This window comes from Drosophila virilis, chromosome 5, assembly GCF_030788295.1.
Source record: "Drosophila virilis strain 15010-1051.87 chromosome 5, Dvir_AGI_RSII-ME, whole genome shotgun sequence".
NCBI lineage: Eukaryota > Metazoa > Arthropoda > Insecta > Diptera > Drosophilidae > Drosophila > Drosophila virilis.
In genome coordinates, this window is record NC_091547.1 from 10,056,033 (window position 1) to 10,073,050 (window position 17,018).

Genomic DNA, 17,018 nt, shown 5'->3' on the forward strand with positions numbered 1-17,018 from the left:
TCTCGGCCAATTTTGGTTGGAAATTGCCATTTCCCTTTTACTTGCAGATCGATAATGATATACTGCTGCGTCGCTCCTCGTCGCTGCGCCAGGGCTTGCCCAGCGTGGGCGTCAGCCATGGCCGTCGCAAGTCGTCGCTGGAGGAGATCGGCATCAGTCACTTCACAACGCTGATGCAGGCAACGAATCACAGCAATCCCATCAAGATATCGCTCAACGGCAGCATCGGCATGGAGGTAAGCGAAACACAAGCACCTTAACATATCTCTAAAATCTCAACATTCGCACAGAATCAGATCTCGTTGCAGGTGACGCCGCCGGAGGAGCCGACACCCATGTTGGGCGTGCCCTGCGTTTTGGGCGGCGGCGGCGTGGGCGGCATAAATCCCTCAGCGCTCGGGGGCAGCGCTGGCGGCGGCGGCGGCGGCAGCGGTGGCATGCTGGGCGCCAGCTCATCGCTGGCCATAAATACGGCTGATCTGGGACCCGGACCGAGCACCTCGTCGGGCGCCTCGCTGCAGGCGCAGGACTCGCTGCCGCAGTCGTCGCAGGCGCCGTCGCCGCAGCATCTGCAGGGCACGATTGTATGATACAACCTGATGTGGGGTCGTCGACTCCGCTCCTCGATGTCCAAGAACAAATGGATATAGAATACGGCCAGCACACACAGACGTAGAGATAAGTTCTAGTGCTTGTCTACTTATTATCAAGTCAAGCTGCTAACCCAAAACCAAATCCAAAACTATTTATATATGTATAAACGAATAAGAGATGATTGCGTGCCGATATTTCGTGACACGACGGCGCACGGACACGCACGGATATTGTTTTTCAAATGCATGCAATGTAAGTTTTTCTCTTCATTTATTTACACAAATATTTTTTTATTGCCTTCATTGTTATTGACATTATAATTGCAACAACTGATATTATTATCACTACTGCAATTATTATTAAATTAAATATCATATTACTAATATCATTTTTAGTTTCGGTTTCAAGCTAACAGTTTTACGTAAATTTCGATGAGTACTCTGACCTTCTGCTAAAACATCCCAAGAGTCATTGCTATTTTCTAAGTCCTAAACTGCGACTTATTGTCATTTCATTTGTTTTGCATGTTATTCACCATTTTGAAAGAGATTTGAATGGGAAACCCAAACTTCAATAAACCTTTTTCAAGCACCTCATAAGATCCCCCATTAAAAACATATAAACTTAGCTTAACTTTATTTTATGTTTCGGTTCATAGATTTTTATGCAGTTCTCTTAATTACTATTTTTTTTACTATTTTCTATGAGAAAACAAATGAATTTCCGTGTCAAGAATGTATCGTATCACGTGCTCGTCTCTAACTATTATGATCTAAGAACCCAACCCACCCGAGAGCAGCCTGTCAGTGTCTGTGGTGTGTGATTATCTCGCAGCTAATGCGTTATTTCTAGTATAGCCTATAGAGGCGAACCCGCGACCCCCGCCCCCTTTAATTTGCCCGGATATTGGGAGACGGATGTGTTTATCGTTTCGCTTATAGCTTATGAGTAGCAATAAATTATATTCAAAATTCGGTATGCTTTATTCAAATGAGGCAAAATGTGTTTTTGGGAACAACAAAGTAGTTAAACTATATTGGCATGAATGGAGGTATCTACCACTTTAGCTGTAAATAGTATCGTGCGGACATGTGTGTTAGTTGCTATTTAGGTCTAGGCCATAAGTAAGAGGAAAAACCAAAAATCAATTCATTTTAAGCATATTTCTGTCTAATGAAAATTAGTTGCCCCAAAACAAGAGGCTCAAAAATAAAATATAAAAATTTAAAACAGCTTTTTAGTCGAAAGGAAATATTGTATATACGATAATTTTAAGTACTAGATGTAGAAAAGTTTTTCTTGGTTTCTTTCCAAAATAATTCTGCAATATTCATAGACAGTTCGCGCACAGCTACTTCCTTAGGTTTCATACGTTGCACAGTTCTCACTTGGATAGTTTACCCAACATATAAAATTTTACTATAAGAAAGGTGCTATCAATGTTTTGTACCAGACACGTTCGCAAATTTCTTTCACATCTTTTGTAAAACCCAAAAACAAAACGGTTTTCAGAACATAAAAATTCGAAAGAAAGGGCTTTGGTATACTCTAATGCTTTACAATACATAACAAGAAAAAAAGTTTAAAATTGAAACGAAAATAACTATGCTATGTAGAAGTTGTTGTATATATTAGTCTTAAGATGGAACTGCATACAAACTATTAAAACTAAAACGCAAAACAACAGAAATTAGTTATAGATATAATGTCTATGATTATATATACTATTTAGTCGATAAGCACTTAGTTCGGTTTGAGGGCCGTGCTCAAAGCCTAAGCCTATAGCTAATAACGAAACTGTACCAAATTCAATGAGCTATACACATTCAAAGTATCACTCACATATGCATAGATATATTAGATATATATATACATATATAGTATATAGAAGGAGCACCCACTTGCTGTATATATATATATATATATATTTGATCTCCAGTCGGTTGGCACCTCTGAAGACCCAGTCACGTCCCAGCAACGAGGAAATTTATTTATTAGCCTATAGCTAAAGCATACGATGTACCTACTACGACCACACGCACATATACATACAGAAACACATACATACACATATATTCAAGAAACCTAGGATATATACATAACTATATATCTAGAGCACAGACAGTTTTATACTAAGTGAATTTTACTCGGTTCAGTTCGAAATGCTGAACTCAAACATGATATATGCATTCCAGTGTCTCAAGAACCTATGCGACATGCGCGCTTGGATATTACCTAAGCCTAAGCCTAGCACACCCCAAAAACATATAGCATATATATATATTTAGATCTAGGTAATCTTTAGCAGTCACCAAATTAGCAACTAGTAAATGTCTCAATGTACAAAAAGCAAAAATGGCAATGCCTGCAATTAGTTATCAAAGAACCACAAAGAAAAACAACAACAACTAAAAACCAAATGTACTTACTATATTTAACTGATATGAATGCTATGCATAGAGCATATTCAAGTTTAGATCATAAAACTTTGCTGTAATATTTAACTGTGCTCTTTAAGGCACTCGACAAACATGTCATGAAAACTCACAATAAATTCAAAAATATATAGTTGATGAAAACTGAACAAAACCGAAAGAACTTCGGTGTCCTTCGAACTCAAATGTTTAGCTGGCCAATTTGTTATCATATATTCGATAAATGATTTTTGATTTTTTAACAGATTCTTTCAAAAGTTTACTTACTTCTTCGTTTTCTATATTTTATAAATTAATTTGAATATCTTCTAAAAAATACAAGATTCATTTAAAACGTTTTTTTTGCAGATTACTTCATATAAAAATGTTTTTTGTTTTTGTATGTCCGATTAATCCTTGATCTTTCACATAAAATCGAGTTTTTGTCGGAACCCAATTTCCAAATATTACTTGCCATTCCGGAGTCTGTGGGTTCTAAAGGTCAACAGAGAGGTTTTGAAAATATAAATCAAATTAGGTAACTTTCGAAATAAAATTGGATTTATACATTAACTACATTTTCTGGATATATACGTTAACTATATTTTCAATACAACCGAATGCTCTTGTAATTTCTTCTTTTATAGCTATATGTAATAGTCCGATTTGTGCGATTCTGACAGAAAACTAACGTGTCTGCTTAATCTAATTAAACTAAAGCTACGAACAGACAATCCACCAACAAAAAAGACCAACAATTTCTGCCATATGTCTGACCGCCAGATAATGTTAATGAATACGTCTGCCGAATCGTTTCGTTAAATAATTGCAGCACTTGAGCAGATTGAACCAACATACTTCATGTCGGTTAAGGAATATATAGGCTCAACAGACTTTAGCCGCACGGCTGGCATACAAATTTGCATCTATACAGACTTCCATTATATATAATATATATGTTCCTGAAACTCTACCAAATGCCCACATAAGTTCGCCCTAGATTAGTTATATTATACACCTCATTCATATATGTATATATATATATATATATATGTATTTATTAGATTGAGTAGCTTTACAAAAGATGGCACACATTAGTTGGATTTATATTATGAATTATTATGTTTCCGTTTGCTTTGGTTCTGGATTCCTGTTCTTAGTTATATTTCTTTGATATGCGTATACAAAAATAGTATTTCCTTTAATTTTATAGTTTGTTTTTTTTTTTTTTTTGATTTTCAATTAATTTAATTTTAGTCCCAGACTTGGGCTTCATTTGCGTGGCGTTACAATGGCGTAGGGCGTGGCCACGGTGCAGCTGGCGGAGGCACTGGTGCACTTGCAGCTCTTGCCGGAGGGCGCCTTCCGGTTGACCAGGCAGAGGCGTGCATCGGTGCAGCCACCGTTATTGATCTGGCACTGGCTCTGGTACTGCGGGCAGTTCTGCTCGACGGCGGTCATGCCGTACATCTTGTGGCTGCCAAAGAAGGGCGTCTGTATGGGCTTCTGGCGTACGCCGGCGCTGTCCACGCTCTCCAGTTTCTTGCTGGAAAGGAGAGGTATTTAGAAGATGCAGCTTATACTGTGGATGGCACCTACGTTGTCCAGTCGGTCCAGTAGAATTGATCCTGCGTAAAGGTCAGACCGAAGGGATAGGAGAGTTCCTGGGATATGGTGCGTATCTGGCGGCTCTGTGCACTGATGCACTCCACCTTCTTGGTGCCTGCGTCCGCATAGCAGAGCTCTCCGCTGTGCTCGAGCACCACCAGCGAGTTGGGCAGCTTGACGGCATCGGCGCCCAGCAACAGCTCCCGGCCAGTGCCATCCAGATCGGAGTACTCTATCTTTGGGTTTGAGCGATCCCAGTCGGACCAGTAGAGTTTCCTAAAAAGCGCACCAACGTTTTAAAGCACAACCCAACACAAGCCTTCATTTGCTGCACTCACTCTCTGTAGGGATCCACGGCAATGCCACGTGGATTCACCAGCTGCTTGTTTATGATGACAGCGCGTAGCGTGGGATCATCCAGGCTGGCCACCTCAATGGTATCCTTCACCGAGTCCGTCCAGTATAGTCGGCGCGAGATGACATCAATGGCAATGCCCTCAGGTGATTCAATGTCTGCAATGGATTGGATTATCAGAGCTAGCTTAGGAGCTTGTTACCTGTGCTTGTTACCTGTGCTTATGAAAATGCGCTCATCTGTGCCGTCGTATTTGGCGCTGATGATCTTCTTGGCCGAAATGTCGCCCCAGTAGACGCGTCCCTCCACACAGTCCTTGTCCAGGCCAATGGCCATCGAGGCCACTTTGATGGGCTGCACATCGCGTCCATTTAGCGGCACACGCACTATGACCACGCCCTGGCTGACAATCAGGAAGTTCGAGTCATGTTGTTGACGCTCAAAGCAAACGGAGCCATTGCCATAGAAACCTTGGAATGTACAATTAATGATTAAACGGGTAAGTTTCAAACAGTTTTTAACGTTTAAGAAAAAGAATGCGATAAGCTTTTGATATTATTCGAAGCAAAAAATTTGCTATGAAATTTAAAATTTAAAGAAATGGAATTTAGTTAACAAACATTCCATTGCCTTTTTTCAAAAATGCCTGCTTAAACCCATTTTTTGAGACTGTATAAGTTCCTGATCTATATCAACAGTCTTGTCTATATATATAAATATTTCTGTATGTATATTTCTACTACTTAGTTTCTCACTTTTATTTGAATTTCCTAGTATATTGATTTTTGTTTTGTATCATGCTCTAAATAACTACAAAGGGAAAACTAAAAAACGCTTGTCTGCGTATTTAGATACAGTTAATTAAAAGTAATTACTTAACAGAGTAGTTGAAGGTAATTGGAGAATTGCAAATATTTTTAATTTTCAATATTCGTCGCTGTTATTTATGAATTTCTTGAATTTTTGGATTACCAAAGGTAATTCCAAGTAATTACCCCACGAAAACTAGTAATTGCTAAAGTATTTAGATTTCTTCAATTTTAAATAATACTATAATACTATACAGCTTATGAATAGACATAGTTGGCGCTGTTTTTATATTCAAGCCGATAGCCAGGGCGACTACACACAGGCACACATCAGATCCGGTTTCATTTCATCACAAAATTTGTCGTTATTATATTTTTTGGTAGCATAAACTTAAAAACAATTAAAAGCTTAGCAACATGATGAACCCTGTGCAGAGTTTGCTAACAAAGGTCACGCGGCTTGGCATGGTACGGATCATGAATCAACCGGCTTCTCCGATCGTTAAGGCCAACGCGGCCAGGTGGGCGGTGCAGAGCCAGCAGCGTAACTATGTGCAAAGGGTGGATCAGTACCGCAAAAAGACGACCACATTACAGTCGATGCGCGAGTTCTTTATGCATCCGCTGACCTGGGATCGCAACAATGGCTATCTGAACGTGGTGCTGGCCCTGGCAATCTTTAGCTTTGTGTTCATCAACTCGTGCACACCGTGCCCGGAGGATCGTGTGCCGCGACACAAGAAAAACGATAACTGAGAAGGAAACTGCCAAACTCACCTGGATTGCAGACGCAGACCAGACCCGAGTTGGTCGAGTGGCATTTGGCATTCATATCGCAGAGGGTGGGATTGTTAAGGCAATTCTGCTCCTCGATGCAGACATAGCCATCGCCGCGATAGCCAGCGTTGCACTGGCACGTATAGTTCGCAGGATCCCTAAGCAAATGGGTAAATGGGAAATGAAAATGGGCTATAAGAATGGCCAGGAACCTTCAACTCACTCGGTGGGCTCACAGGTAGCGTGAATGCCGCAATTGTTGCGCAGATTACAGGGTATGGGTATGCTGAGACAGCCGGCCAACGCGTCGCCCTGATAGCCATCGATGCAATCACAGAACTGCACGCCCAGCGCCTCATCCCACTTGCAGATGGCATTGGAGCCACAATAGACGCTGCCGCAGCGCCCGGTGGGCACACAGCGGTCGCTCACGTCCCGCTCGTAGGCTTCGTTGCACTGACAGACGCCGCCATCACAATGGGCGTTCTCGCCGCACTGCTCGGCGCCGTCGCACTCGGGCGCCAGTTGGCAGCGATGTCCATCGCCCGTGTAGCCGCGCTCGCAGACGCACTCGGATTTGCCCAGCTGATCGCTGTAGCTGCAGGTGGCATGCGTGTCGCAGATGTCTGGTTTCTGGAAACGAAGCACAGCTTAAATTGGATATACTTTTGGCAGAGACGGATGATATGCCTTACGATTGCGCAGGACTCCTCGATGGGATCGCAGTTGTAGCCGTCGCCGCTGTAGCCTTCGTTGCAGGTGCAAATGTGACGCAGCTGATGCTCCCACCAGGAGCAGCGTGCATTGATATGACAATTGGAGTCCACATCGCAGGGCAACAGATCCTCGCTATTATCCACATCGTAGCCGCCCGCATAGCGGCAAGTGCGACTCTCCTCGCTCAGCTCATAGCCCTCGGGGCAGGTGCAGTCGCCCAGTATATTGCAGCGGGGCTCCACCTCGTGCTCGTCCAGCAATATAGGCACACAGCGTCCATGTTCGAACACCTCATCGTGGCCACAGATATTCACACAGCTATAGCCATCTCCGGAGAAGCCTTCGCGACAGCCGCAACGTCCCTCGTAACAGTCCGCGTCCGGCGAGCAGCTCTGCAAGAAAACAAAATCCAAAAATATACTATTATCGATTCCTAAATTCTCAGCGGGTGAATTGTAGGTTAGATTTTATTTTACAAATATGCAAATTCCTTACGGGCCACACAATGTTCTGAAAAAAAAGGAAACCTGTTTTTTTCTAGAAATAATGTATTGAGGGGAACTAGCATTAAAGGACATGAATTCTCAAAATTCAAGACTCTGCCTAAATAAACGCGAAATAATATAATTGTGTTGTAGAGGTAAATAATTACATAATATCGAACATGTGCAAATATTTTTGAATAATGAAAAACTTGTCCATTGATATTTATTTATAAATTGTATTAAATGAAATAAATTGGGTTTAAGCAGGAATAACCCAAACCTCGAGTCGACTCATATCGTGTATCCATTGAAAATAGGTAGGCAGGATGTCATAGTTTTTCCAAAAATGACGCAAAAGGAGGCATGTCCGAGCACTTCCCTATTTCCGTCTGTCTATATTGTCGGGCTTATATGAAAACAAGGGACTAAGTTAAATTATTGTTGATTATTATGGGGCATAAATAGATCTAAAGGCAGTTGCATAATCATTCTGGAAATAATATCAATTGACAGGGTATTTTGCAGTCGAGCAGAGTTCTAACGAGCTAGGGTAAGATTTACGTGTAAGGTCATCTAACAAATCTTTAAAATAAAATAAAATTAAATTAATTTATAGATCTTCGATCTAGGATATTATCTGACAAAAAGTTTATAATTATAGAAATGCAATCTTGTCACTTACGTAGCACTCATCCAAATGCTGTCCGTTGCCCTGGTTTGGTGGATAGTCGACATGTTCGCCCGACTGCTCGTGGTTGGGCTCCTGTGGTCGAGCCTGCTGCTGCTGTTGATCCTCCTCCGTGGGATAGCCCTGGGAGCTGTCAACTGGTGGCTCCGAGGGAGTGGAGTACTCGATATTGTCGGCCGAATTGTTGCGCAGACAACGATAGCCATTGCCCTCGTAGCCTTCGAGGCAGACACAGCTGAAGCCGCCATCGTTGTTGGAGCAGAGCGCATTCTCATCGCAGACATGGCTGCCCAGGGCGCACTCGTCCAAGTCGATGCAGAGCTCGGCGCCGCGCTCGTCCAGCTGGGCGGCATAACCATGTCGGCAGTCGCAGCGATAGGTATCTTCGTAGGGCACACATACGGCATTGTCGCCGCACTGGACGCTGCCGTCGGTGCAGGCATTGGACTCGGCATCGACGCCAATCTTGCTGACAGCGCTGGTGCGCAGCGCCTGATCCCGCTCAAAGAAATCGAGGGCGATCTTGGAGACCTTTTGCAGGACACTGCGGTCCGTGGGATCGGCATCGTCGTCGCGCAGGCAGCTCTGATAGACAATCCGCTGATCCACCTGGAAGCCAATCACGCGCTGTTCCTCGACCAGCTCCAGCTGATGGGACTGCAGCGACTGCAGCTCGCCGGGTCGCACAAAGCGATACTCCTCCGTATAGTCCGGCAGATGCAGCGTGGCGCTAGGCGATACGCGCGGCACCGCGCCCGACAGCTCGATCTTGACGGATAGCTGATCCCAGTAGTTCAATCCCTCGAAAGTCTGGTTGATTAGCAGCAGCTCGCCCGTCTCGTACTGGATGCGCGAGATGTGCTCATACCTGCCTCCTGTTAGCTCATAGCCATTGGCCGCCCCGTTGATCGACTTGGCAAAGAGCCACCCGACGGTGGTCAGCAGCGGCAGGACCAGACGCAGCTGTGCCGCCTGCTCGGCGCTCACCGGATTGATGGTCGTGTAGGTGCGTGCATCTGTGGTCACCACATAGGACTGCAGCTTGGCCTCCTCATCCACGGCCTGGCCATTTAACTGGCCAGTCAGTGTGCCGGTCACGCGCATGGGCAGATCATTGGCCAGACAGGAGCGTCCGTTGCCATAGTAGCCGGGCTCGCAGACGCAGCAATAGCCCTCGGACTTGTCATAGCACTGGGCATGGCTGTCGCACTGGTGTCCATTGCCGTTGCAGCTTTGTGCCAGTGCCGGGGACTCGGTGCGTGTCTCCAGATTGTTGGGCGCCAGCACATTCTCGCCGGGATTCAGTGGCGCCACCTGGAAAAGCCAGACGCCGGCCACACCCAAATTGGTGCTCTCGCTAAGGAAACGTGCCTGGACAAATGAAAGGTAGGAATTATATATTTACTAGAGTATTTTCTTGTAATAGGAAGAATATTTTTGTCTGATCCGAAAGCCACTTTAAACTTGATTTAAAGCAAAGAGAACAACTTTTTAGCATATATGAAATTATATTAGGTTCTGGAGATCTTTAAAGGCATTTTAAAAATGTTTGAGGTCCAATAGATATTTTTAGCTTTGTAGATTTATCTTCTGCTAATTGTTAGTTAATTGGTTGTTGAACTTACATTCTCCGAGCCGGAACCGTTCAGATTGTAATAGCGTCCATCTTCGGCAACGAAGCCCGCCTGGGCGCGTATATCGGGCAATCCCAGCTCGCCGGCCTCGCCCTGCAGCCAGTTGAGTCCGCCCTGCGGGTAGATGAACTGCACAAATGTCTGCGAGTCGCCGACAATGAGGGCCACCTGGAAGGTGTTCAGTCTGTCCGTCTTGGAGTTAAAGTAGCCCACATTGCGCCAGGTGGCGACAATCAGTTGCCTGGCCTCGAAGTCCGTCCAATCGCTGTACGCATAGCGCACCAGCTGCTGGGCACGGTTCAGGGAGTCGGGATCGTGCGTCTCGAACAGCGAAATGGAGCTATCGTCGCCGCTGTTGCTGGTGTCCACGTTCGAGTAGAAGGCCGCTATCGAGGGATACTCGAGCGGAAAGGGCTGATTCAAGTACTCGGCGAACTCCACGTTAAATGTCAATATGCCATTCGTGTTGATCTGCAAGAAAGGAATGGGCAGTGAAGTGGATGCTTGGGAAAAGGAAGTGCATATGGCGCATCAATTAGCCGGTTCTTGTGTGAAGTGCCAACAGGCCACTTAACATTTAACGGCAAATGCGCCTGGCGGAAACTAAACAACAACAAATCATTAACAAGCGCGCCTCAATGATCATTAGAGAGAACTTCCTCCCTCCCTCTTTCTCCTCTAATGACTTTCTTAATTGAGTTGCCTGTCGGCAGCCGCAACACGCCTCTAAAATTAGCACTAGAAAAAAAAAACAACAAAAGACTCTTTTGTGCCACCCGCCGATGCTATCCAGCTGCGTGACCTGCTCCTGTTTACACAGCTCTTTCACTCCAATTGGCATGCCAATTGGAATTTGTTCACATTCACATTCTCATTCCCAACTCCCATTTTTCAATTGCACAACTTTGCAGCGTTGCGCATTTTTATTTTTAACTCAACGAGTGAATTAATTTTTCCTAAATAAACAAATGTATTTGGAATTTTTTCGGAACTGGAGCACAGGTGTGTTTGTAATTACAACCACGGAATGCTGCACTTCATCTTCAGCTCAGCAGGTTGAAAAGTGTCGAAATATTTGCCATAGCTACACAAAGAAGTGAAGCTGTGCAGAGTCGTGGCTATTCAGGTATTTAAGCATTTTATCAGCTAATTTATTTAGTATTTATTATGAAAAATATTTGGCAGACTTTTTATGGTGTTTATATAAGCACAGCTAATTAAAATACATGTGTCAGTTGAATATAAGACAAGCAGAAAATCAAGAAAAATGCAATTTATATTTAAAATAGTTGTTTCATCTTTGGGTCAATGCACTTCGTTGGCGCAGGATAACTAAGGTACATTTTATTGCCAAAAAAAACTCAACAATATGCTGATTATTAACTTATTACAAGACTATAAAAACTGGATCATTTTTAAAAATTTATGTGAACATTATTGCTTTTAAATCTGCTCGTAAAATGACCAATTGTAGTCCCACTTTATATTTTGCCTATTTCCTAGGCCAAGATACTTCTTCGTTTCCTTTAACTCTGTTCTCTATGGGTATACATATTGAGATGCAGTTTTAAATATAGATCTGAAGTAGTTCTCATTCACACTTCCATCTTCTATCCTTTTCTATTCTTCTTCGTCTATTATACGTTTTGCCCCATTCTTAAAAGTTTTACAGGCAGCACAACGTAAGATCAGGCATAAATCCTATTTGACTTATCTTTTATCAAAGGAAATTACTCGACTTCTCTTGACCTTGAAAGGAGTCAACCTCAGACAGTGGATTTGAACTGGCAACCCACTGCTATTTGTTGGCTTTAGTTAAATTGTTACTTCGAGAATAAACCCTTATGTATATAGAGTTGGAAATATTGATATATTTGTTGCTTCGCATTCACCTGAATTTCGATTTTAAAATAAATTCAACCGCGTAACCTCAATTTCCAAATTTTAATTCCTTATTTTCTAACTCGTAAAGATTCGGACACATCTATTAATAGTATTGAACATTGATGGGTTCAACAATAATAAAACTGAATAATGTGCTTCAGCTGGAAAAAAGACGCTTTGGTTATTTCTGGTCAAAAGAGTTCTCGAATATTTATGCATTTCTATGGCCATAATAATGCCACACATTTTGTGCCGCGTGCTATTTTTCGACGTCAGACACATAAATTCAGTTAATTAACTAACAAAAATAGGCGACACTTTCGCCTCGACGCTGCGCTAAGAGCAGATCATAATTTTTAGATGTTCAACAAGCAAAAGAATCAAGAATCACAAAGTAAAATGCCTTCACGTAGGATTGTCGACGAATAAATACTCTTTAGAAAACCAAAACAAAAATGAAATAAGATTTTTAGGTAAGTCGAAGTTGTAAATAGCTTTTCTAGTTTTTCATAAAAAAAAAAACTCACTTTTGCCAAGTTATCTGAAGAAACTAAAACATTTATCGCGATATTTTCTTGGCATATGGCATTTATATGATATCGAAGATATAGTAATTAGTCATTGACAAACTTTATTTAAAAAAAAAATGGCCAACTTGTGTCAAAGTAACTGCTATACTTATCTCAATTTTTCCTTGTCTTGTAGTCATTTAAAAATTGTCTAAAGATATTTTTCAATTATTGATCACATTATCTGCTAATACTGATGCTATCGATCCGATAAATATCATTCAAAATTTATATAGCTTATGTCCTGTCGAATTGAAAATCTGCTCAGTTAGGGTATTCAAAAACAAAAGGCGGCTAAAAGTTTGGGTGTGTGCCAAGGCGGGCTAGCGACATCATCGCGAACATCAATGGGTTGGCTATTTATTGTAGCGTCTGTGCCTAAAAAGATTGCCATGGACCACCCCCCCAAGTGTTTTATTATATATATCATTTTTTTTTTGTCATGTTTCTGGTATTCGGGTTGAGTGCGTGCGAATTGGTTTTGCGCTTTAGCCGTAGCAGCGAAATGTATCTTTCAGATACTTTTATATTTTGTGCCCAGCAACATTAGGTTGATTACACAGCATCTTGTGTGTCGAAATGCGACGGAGGCTGTCATGTTTTGCCGAAAATTAATGTCGATTTCAGCTATTAATAAATCCCCCAACCCCTCACACCCACACACACGCAAACACATACACACACACACACACACACACACACACACACACACACACACACAAAGAAACTATTGAACTAAGCAACAATGTGTATGAGGCCTATTGATAGGCCTCTGAGCTTATCGCTGCGTTCTTATCAGTGGGGCGAATGCAAAAATTCATTCAGCACAAATTGTGTATATGAACAGATATAGCTACTATATAGTCTTATACTCACAAAGATCTGTTCGTATTTCTCGCCATAGAAACTGATGGGCTGCTCCAATTGCAGCAGCGCCTGTTCGCTGTTGCCCTTGGCCAGATATTGTATGCTGCCGCTGTCCTCGACAAATTCGTAGAGCTCGTTGGAGCGCAGACTGTCCAGGTAATGCTCATATTGACCTCTGACCTGGCACAGACCCAGCAGCAGCAGCAGCAGCAGCAGCGGCCAGAATTTTTGGTAAACAGTTTTCATTGCAACGAGCAAAGTTTGACTATTATTTGATGTAAATGCGAATTTCTTAAATTGAATTTTAAGAAATTCTTGTTTTAATTATTTTTCTGTGCGCGTTTCACAATTTTGCGAGCAGCATTTTCACACACACACACACACACACACACAGTGAAACACACACGCGCGCGCGTAATGTAAGCAACTCGTTTTGGTTCCAAAAATATCGAATTTATAAATAACGAACCGGCAGACAACTGAGTATCTATCGTCTATAGCTACACTATACGTATGTCTATATATATTTTCTTTTTGGAACTGTGTCTTGGAACGGCGATACCAATCGCCTCTTGTCTCCTGTCTTCTCTAGCTTTCGATTCAATTCGATTCGATTCGATTCGATTCGATTCTTCGGCCGAGCAAAGCGAACCGCACGCGCTGCCAACAAATTCTTGACTGAATCGCAGCTCTGCGCTGTGGGATGCTCTTCGGTTCGGTTCGACCGACCGTTACATTTAACAGACACAAATGTCTGCGTGTGTGTGTGTGTGTATGTTTGTGTTTGTGTGCGTGCCTGGAGTCTTCAGGAACTGTTAACATGCATGTTAAGTGCATGCTAAATGGCATCCACAGCAAATGCATGCTGTTAATGCAAATGGCATCCGATGCAGATTCGCTGCAGAGGGCCAAAGTTAACAGCGAGTGTCAGTGAGAGAAAAGAGAGTGACAGAGAGGGAGAGAGAGAGAGAGAGAGAGTGAGAGAGAGATGAAGAATGTAAGAACTGATCCAAAAAGACCCCACATTTTTTCCTGATTTGCTTGTTTATTTATGACCCTTTGCTGTTGACATTTATGTTCCACACGCATTAAGATCGGAAATATTTTTGCAAACATTCAACTAAACTGAGAAGAATTTAAAAAAAATATTTTTCCATATGGAAAGGATTATATTAAAATTTGTAGAGGAATGATTGGGTTTTACATTAAATTTTTCAAAATTTCCAAATGAAATACGTTTCTATATGAAAAGTTTTCGTATTGCGAAAGAAATAATTTATTAATATAAGTTATATTTAATGAAAAAAAATGTTTATATTTTGCGAATTCAAAACCCAATTTTCTATATCAAATCCATGTTCGACTCGTTTGAATTGTTTTTAGGCTAGAACCCGAACTAACCAACAATTACTAGGAAAACTTATTAGAACTTCCCATTTGCTACATTTTAAATCATATCTTAAAAGTCACTTAAAAGTCATAAAATTACAGATGTCTTTCGAAGACAAACCTTGGGATTGTTTTAGGTATTTCAACAAGTCCATTGATGATCTCATGAAAGCATTGCCTATGTCATAGTAAGGAAAACTTTTTAATGAGCTTATGCCACATAGAACTAGCATACTTATGCTGACAAGACAACTGAAGATCAGAGTCTCTCCTTTCCTGTAGCACATGCTAGGTGTGTTTTGTTGATAGCCACAAGGTGTGGTAATTTTAGGGCGACCCCAAAAATTGGGATCAAAATAAAGCCACACTGAGGCTGAGGCGCGTTCCAATTCCGCCGAATTGAACTTCGGGCGGGAGGCGGCACGTGCCGCTTGATTGCCTTCGCCGTGGCTGCGACTGTGCTGCATGCCACCATGAAGCGGCTCGGCAGACGCAGACGCAATCGCTCTCCCTTTGCGGGCTCTGCTCCGTAAAAATAAACAAATGGGAACTTCTGCGCCTGGGCTGATGGTGATCGTCTTTGGGTTTTTCATGCACAATAATGATCATCTACTTGGGCTATTTATGATGTATTTCTCGGTTAATTAGTTGCAGCTGGTTGCAAGGGCAGGGGCGGGGCATCTGCCAGTTGCTTCCGCGTGCATTCCCATCAGTCCATCATATGTATGTGTCCAACTCGAAAGTGATTTTCCCTTTTACTATATTTGGCAGCAGGGCGCGTCTGTCACAAGCATATATATCCATATCCATATATATATATATATATATATATATATATATATATATAGTAGCTGTGCCGCTTGATCGCTGATGGATGGTTGCCTAGCCTTCATCATTAATCTTCAGGGAGTCGCACTGCGTTCCAGGAATTGGAGCGGAACGCTGCAACACTTGGGAACTGCATAGGATAGTCGGCACAGATCCAACATATCTAAAAGCAACCTTAATTATCTGCTCTGCTGCCGTAATTTGAAGCTAAATAATTAAAAACTTAAATTAAGCACGTTATTAAAAGTTTCGTAATTGTTTTAAGTTACGCCCAATTAGCCGCCGGGGGCGGCCTTTAAAACTCACGCATTTCGTTGGCTGTTGCCAAAATACGTTTGCGATGTGGTTGAAACTGTTGTGCGCCTTGTTCTGGCTTCGAGTGGTGCTCCTGAAGCCACAGCTGGACGAGGATTGTGAGCTCTATGCAACAGATACCATGGTGAGGCTTGGGCAGGCGGAAATGGAACCTTTTCTTACTTGCTCTCCACTTTCCAGCATGACTTTTGCTGCGAACTGCATTACGAAACGCCGCAGTTTAGCGACTGCCAAACGGACTGGCACGACAAGATACACTTCACCAACGAGCAGGAGGAACAGATCTTTATGTTCGTGAGTATCCTCCCTTGCTAGGCAAGGTAAATTCCCCTGGTTATGCAGTCTTAGGTCAATTGTATAAAAGAGATTAAGAGTGAATCCCCTTCACAACAATTTGAGTCGGGGGAAAATTATACGTTAGCCTAGACTAGACGATGTGGGGTCGAAATATCATCAGAAGCTTAGCTGCCTTATTTGGTGACTGAAAAGATAGCCCAATGAAAGTCTGCTTAATCTGACTTAACATTTACTCTATTTAGCTAATAGATACCCTCTCTTGCAGTGCACCGCCGAATGCACGTACAACAGCACCGAATTTCTGGCCGCCAATCGTCAATCGCTGAATTTGCGCAACGTGCGCGAGCATCTGGAGAGCGATCTGGCCGACGCAGCGGATGAGGCGCTGCTCTACGAGACATACGTCAAGTGCGGCAAGCATGGTGCGTAACTCCAACAGCTGCTCAAATCTCCAATAATCCTTAACAAATCTTTTCCAGCTCTCACGCTGCTGAGTCACAAGGGCGTGCAGTCGCTAGCCAAGCGTCTGGCGCCGCACGGCTGTCATCCGTATCCCGGCCTGGTGCTGGAGTGCGTGGCCAACGAGATGATCCTCAAGTGTCCGCCCAAGCGTTTTCACCAGACGCCGCAATGCCGTGTCGCACGCGACTTTTTGCGCGAGTGCATGCAACATTTGAAATATGCATAGACACCGCGAGGCAACCTTATTGCAGTCTGCAGATGTAATAAAGGCAAGTGTTAAGAGCAAGTATCCCGGCACAAGATTTGGCAGCCACAGGCGGCCTCCA

The 17,018-nt window shown here is 42.8% G+C and overlaps 4 protein-coding genes across 22 annotated transcripts in view; 3 read left to right on the forward strand and 1 right to left on the reverse strand.

Annotated features, from left to right (window-relative positions):
• The window catches only part of SLO2 (slowpoke 2), a 156,946-nt gene extending 152,562 nt beyond the window's left edge, over window positions 1–4,384 (forward strand). For 17 of the 19 annotated variants that reach the window (XM_032435915.2, XM_070209856.1, XM_032435924.2 and 14 more), the window contains 3 exons: window positions 48–236; window positions 291–846; window positions 4,266–4,384. In XM_032435915.2, the coding sequence (XP_032291806.1) occupies window positions 48–236; window positions 291–590 (489 nt within the window). In that variant the 3' untranslated portion in view covers window positions 591–846; window positions 4,266–4,384. The remainder of the gene's footprint in view (window positions 1–47; window positions 237–290; window positions 847–4,265) is intronic. The other 2 variants (XM_032435907.2, XM_070209855.1) reach the window with 2 other exon arrangements.
• Window positions 4,222–14,064, reverse strand: Ndg (Nidogen). Its single transcript, XM_002050495.4, has 10 exons — window positions 13,411–14,064; window positions 10,073–10,552; window positions 8,442–9,818; window positions 7,253–7,666; window positions 6,781–7,190; window positions 6,558–6,715; window positions 5,187–5,441; window positions 4,955–5,129; window positions 4,608–4,892; window positions 4,222–4,554 (listed from the first exon to the last, which is right to left on the reverse strand). The coding sequence occupies exons 1-10, from the start codon at window positions 13,645–13,647 to the stop codon at window positions 4,281–4,283; spliced, it is 4,065 nt and encodes a 1,354-aa protein (XP_002050531.1). The 5' UTR covers window positions 13,648–14,064; the 3' UTR covers window positions 4,222–4,280.
• LOC26530760 (uncharacterized) lies at window positions 6,118–6,564 on the forward strand. Its single transcript, XM_070209858.1, has one exon. It carries the CDS (start codon window positions 6,198–6,200, stop codon window positions 6,534–6,536), a length of 339 nt encoding a protein of 112 aa, XP_070065959.1. The 5' UTR covers window positions 6,118–6,197; the 3' UTR covers window positions 6,537–6,564.
• Obp46a (Odorant-binding protein 46a) lies at window positions 9,706–16,978 on the forward strand. Its single transcript, XM_002050494.4, has 5 exons — window positions 9,706–9,833; window positions 15,884–16,057; window positions 16,114–16,227; window positions 16,496–16,652; window positions 16,710–16,978. The coding sequence occupies exons 2-5, from the start codon at window positions 15,959–15,961 to the stop codon at window positions 16,916–16,918; spliced, it is 579 nt and encodes a 192-aa protein (XP_002050530.1). The 5' UTR covers window positions 9,706–9,833; window positions 15,884–15,958; the 3' UTR covers window positions 16,919–16,978.
• Window positions 16,979–17,018: the final 40 nt, after the last annotated feature.

Excerpts from the sequence above, each read along its gene's own strand:
- Obp46a (XM_002050494.4), top strand. The coding sequence starts at position 15,959 with ATGTGGTTGAAACTGTTGTGCGCCTTGTTCTGGCTTCGAGTGGTGCTC. Across the intron at positions 16,058-16,113 it reads TCTATGCAACAGATACCATG|CATGACTTTTGCTGCGAACT; the intron begins GTGAGGCTTGGG and ends TCCACTTTCCAG. Across the intron at positions 16,228-16,495 it reads AGGAACAGATCTTTATGTTC|TGCACCGCCGAATGCACGTA; the intron begins GTGAGTATCCTC and ends CCTCTCTTGCAG.
- Ndg (XM_002050495.4), bottom strand. The coding sequence starts at position 13,647 with ATGAAAACTGTTTACCAAAAATTCTGGCCGCTGCTGCTGCTGCTGCTG. Across the intron at positions 5,442-6,557 it reads GGTCTGCGTCTGCAATCCAG|GTTTCTATGGCAATGGCTCC; the intron begins GTGAGTTTGGCA and ends GTACATTCCAAG. Across the intron at positions 4,555-4,607 it reads TACTGGACCGACTGGACAAC|CAAGAAACTGGAGAGCGTGG; the intron begins GTAGGTGCCATC and ends TCTCCTTTCCAG.
- LOC26530760 (XM_070209858.1), top strand. The coding sequence starts at position 6,198 with ATGATGAACCCTGTGCAGAGTTTGCTAACAAAGGTCACGCGGCTTGGC.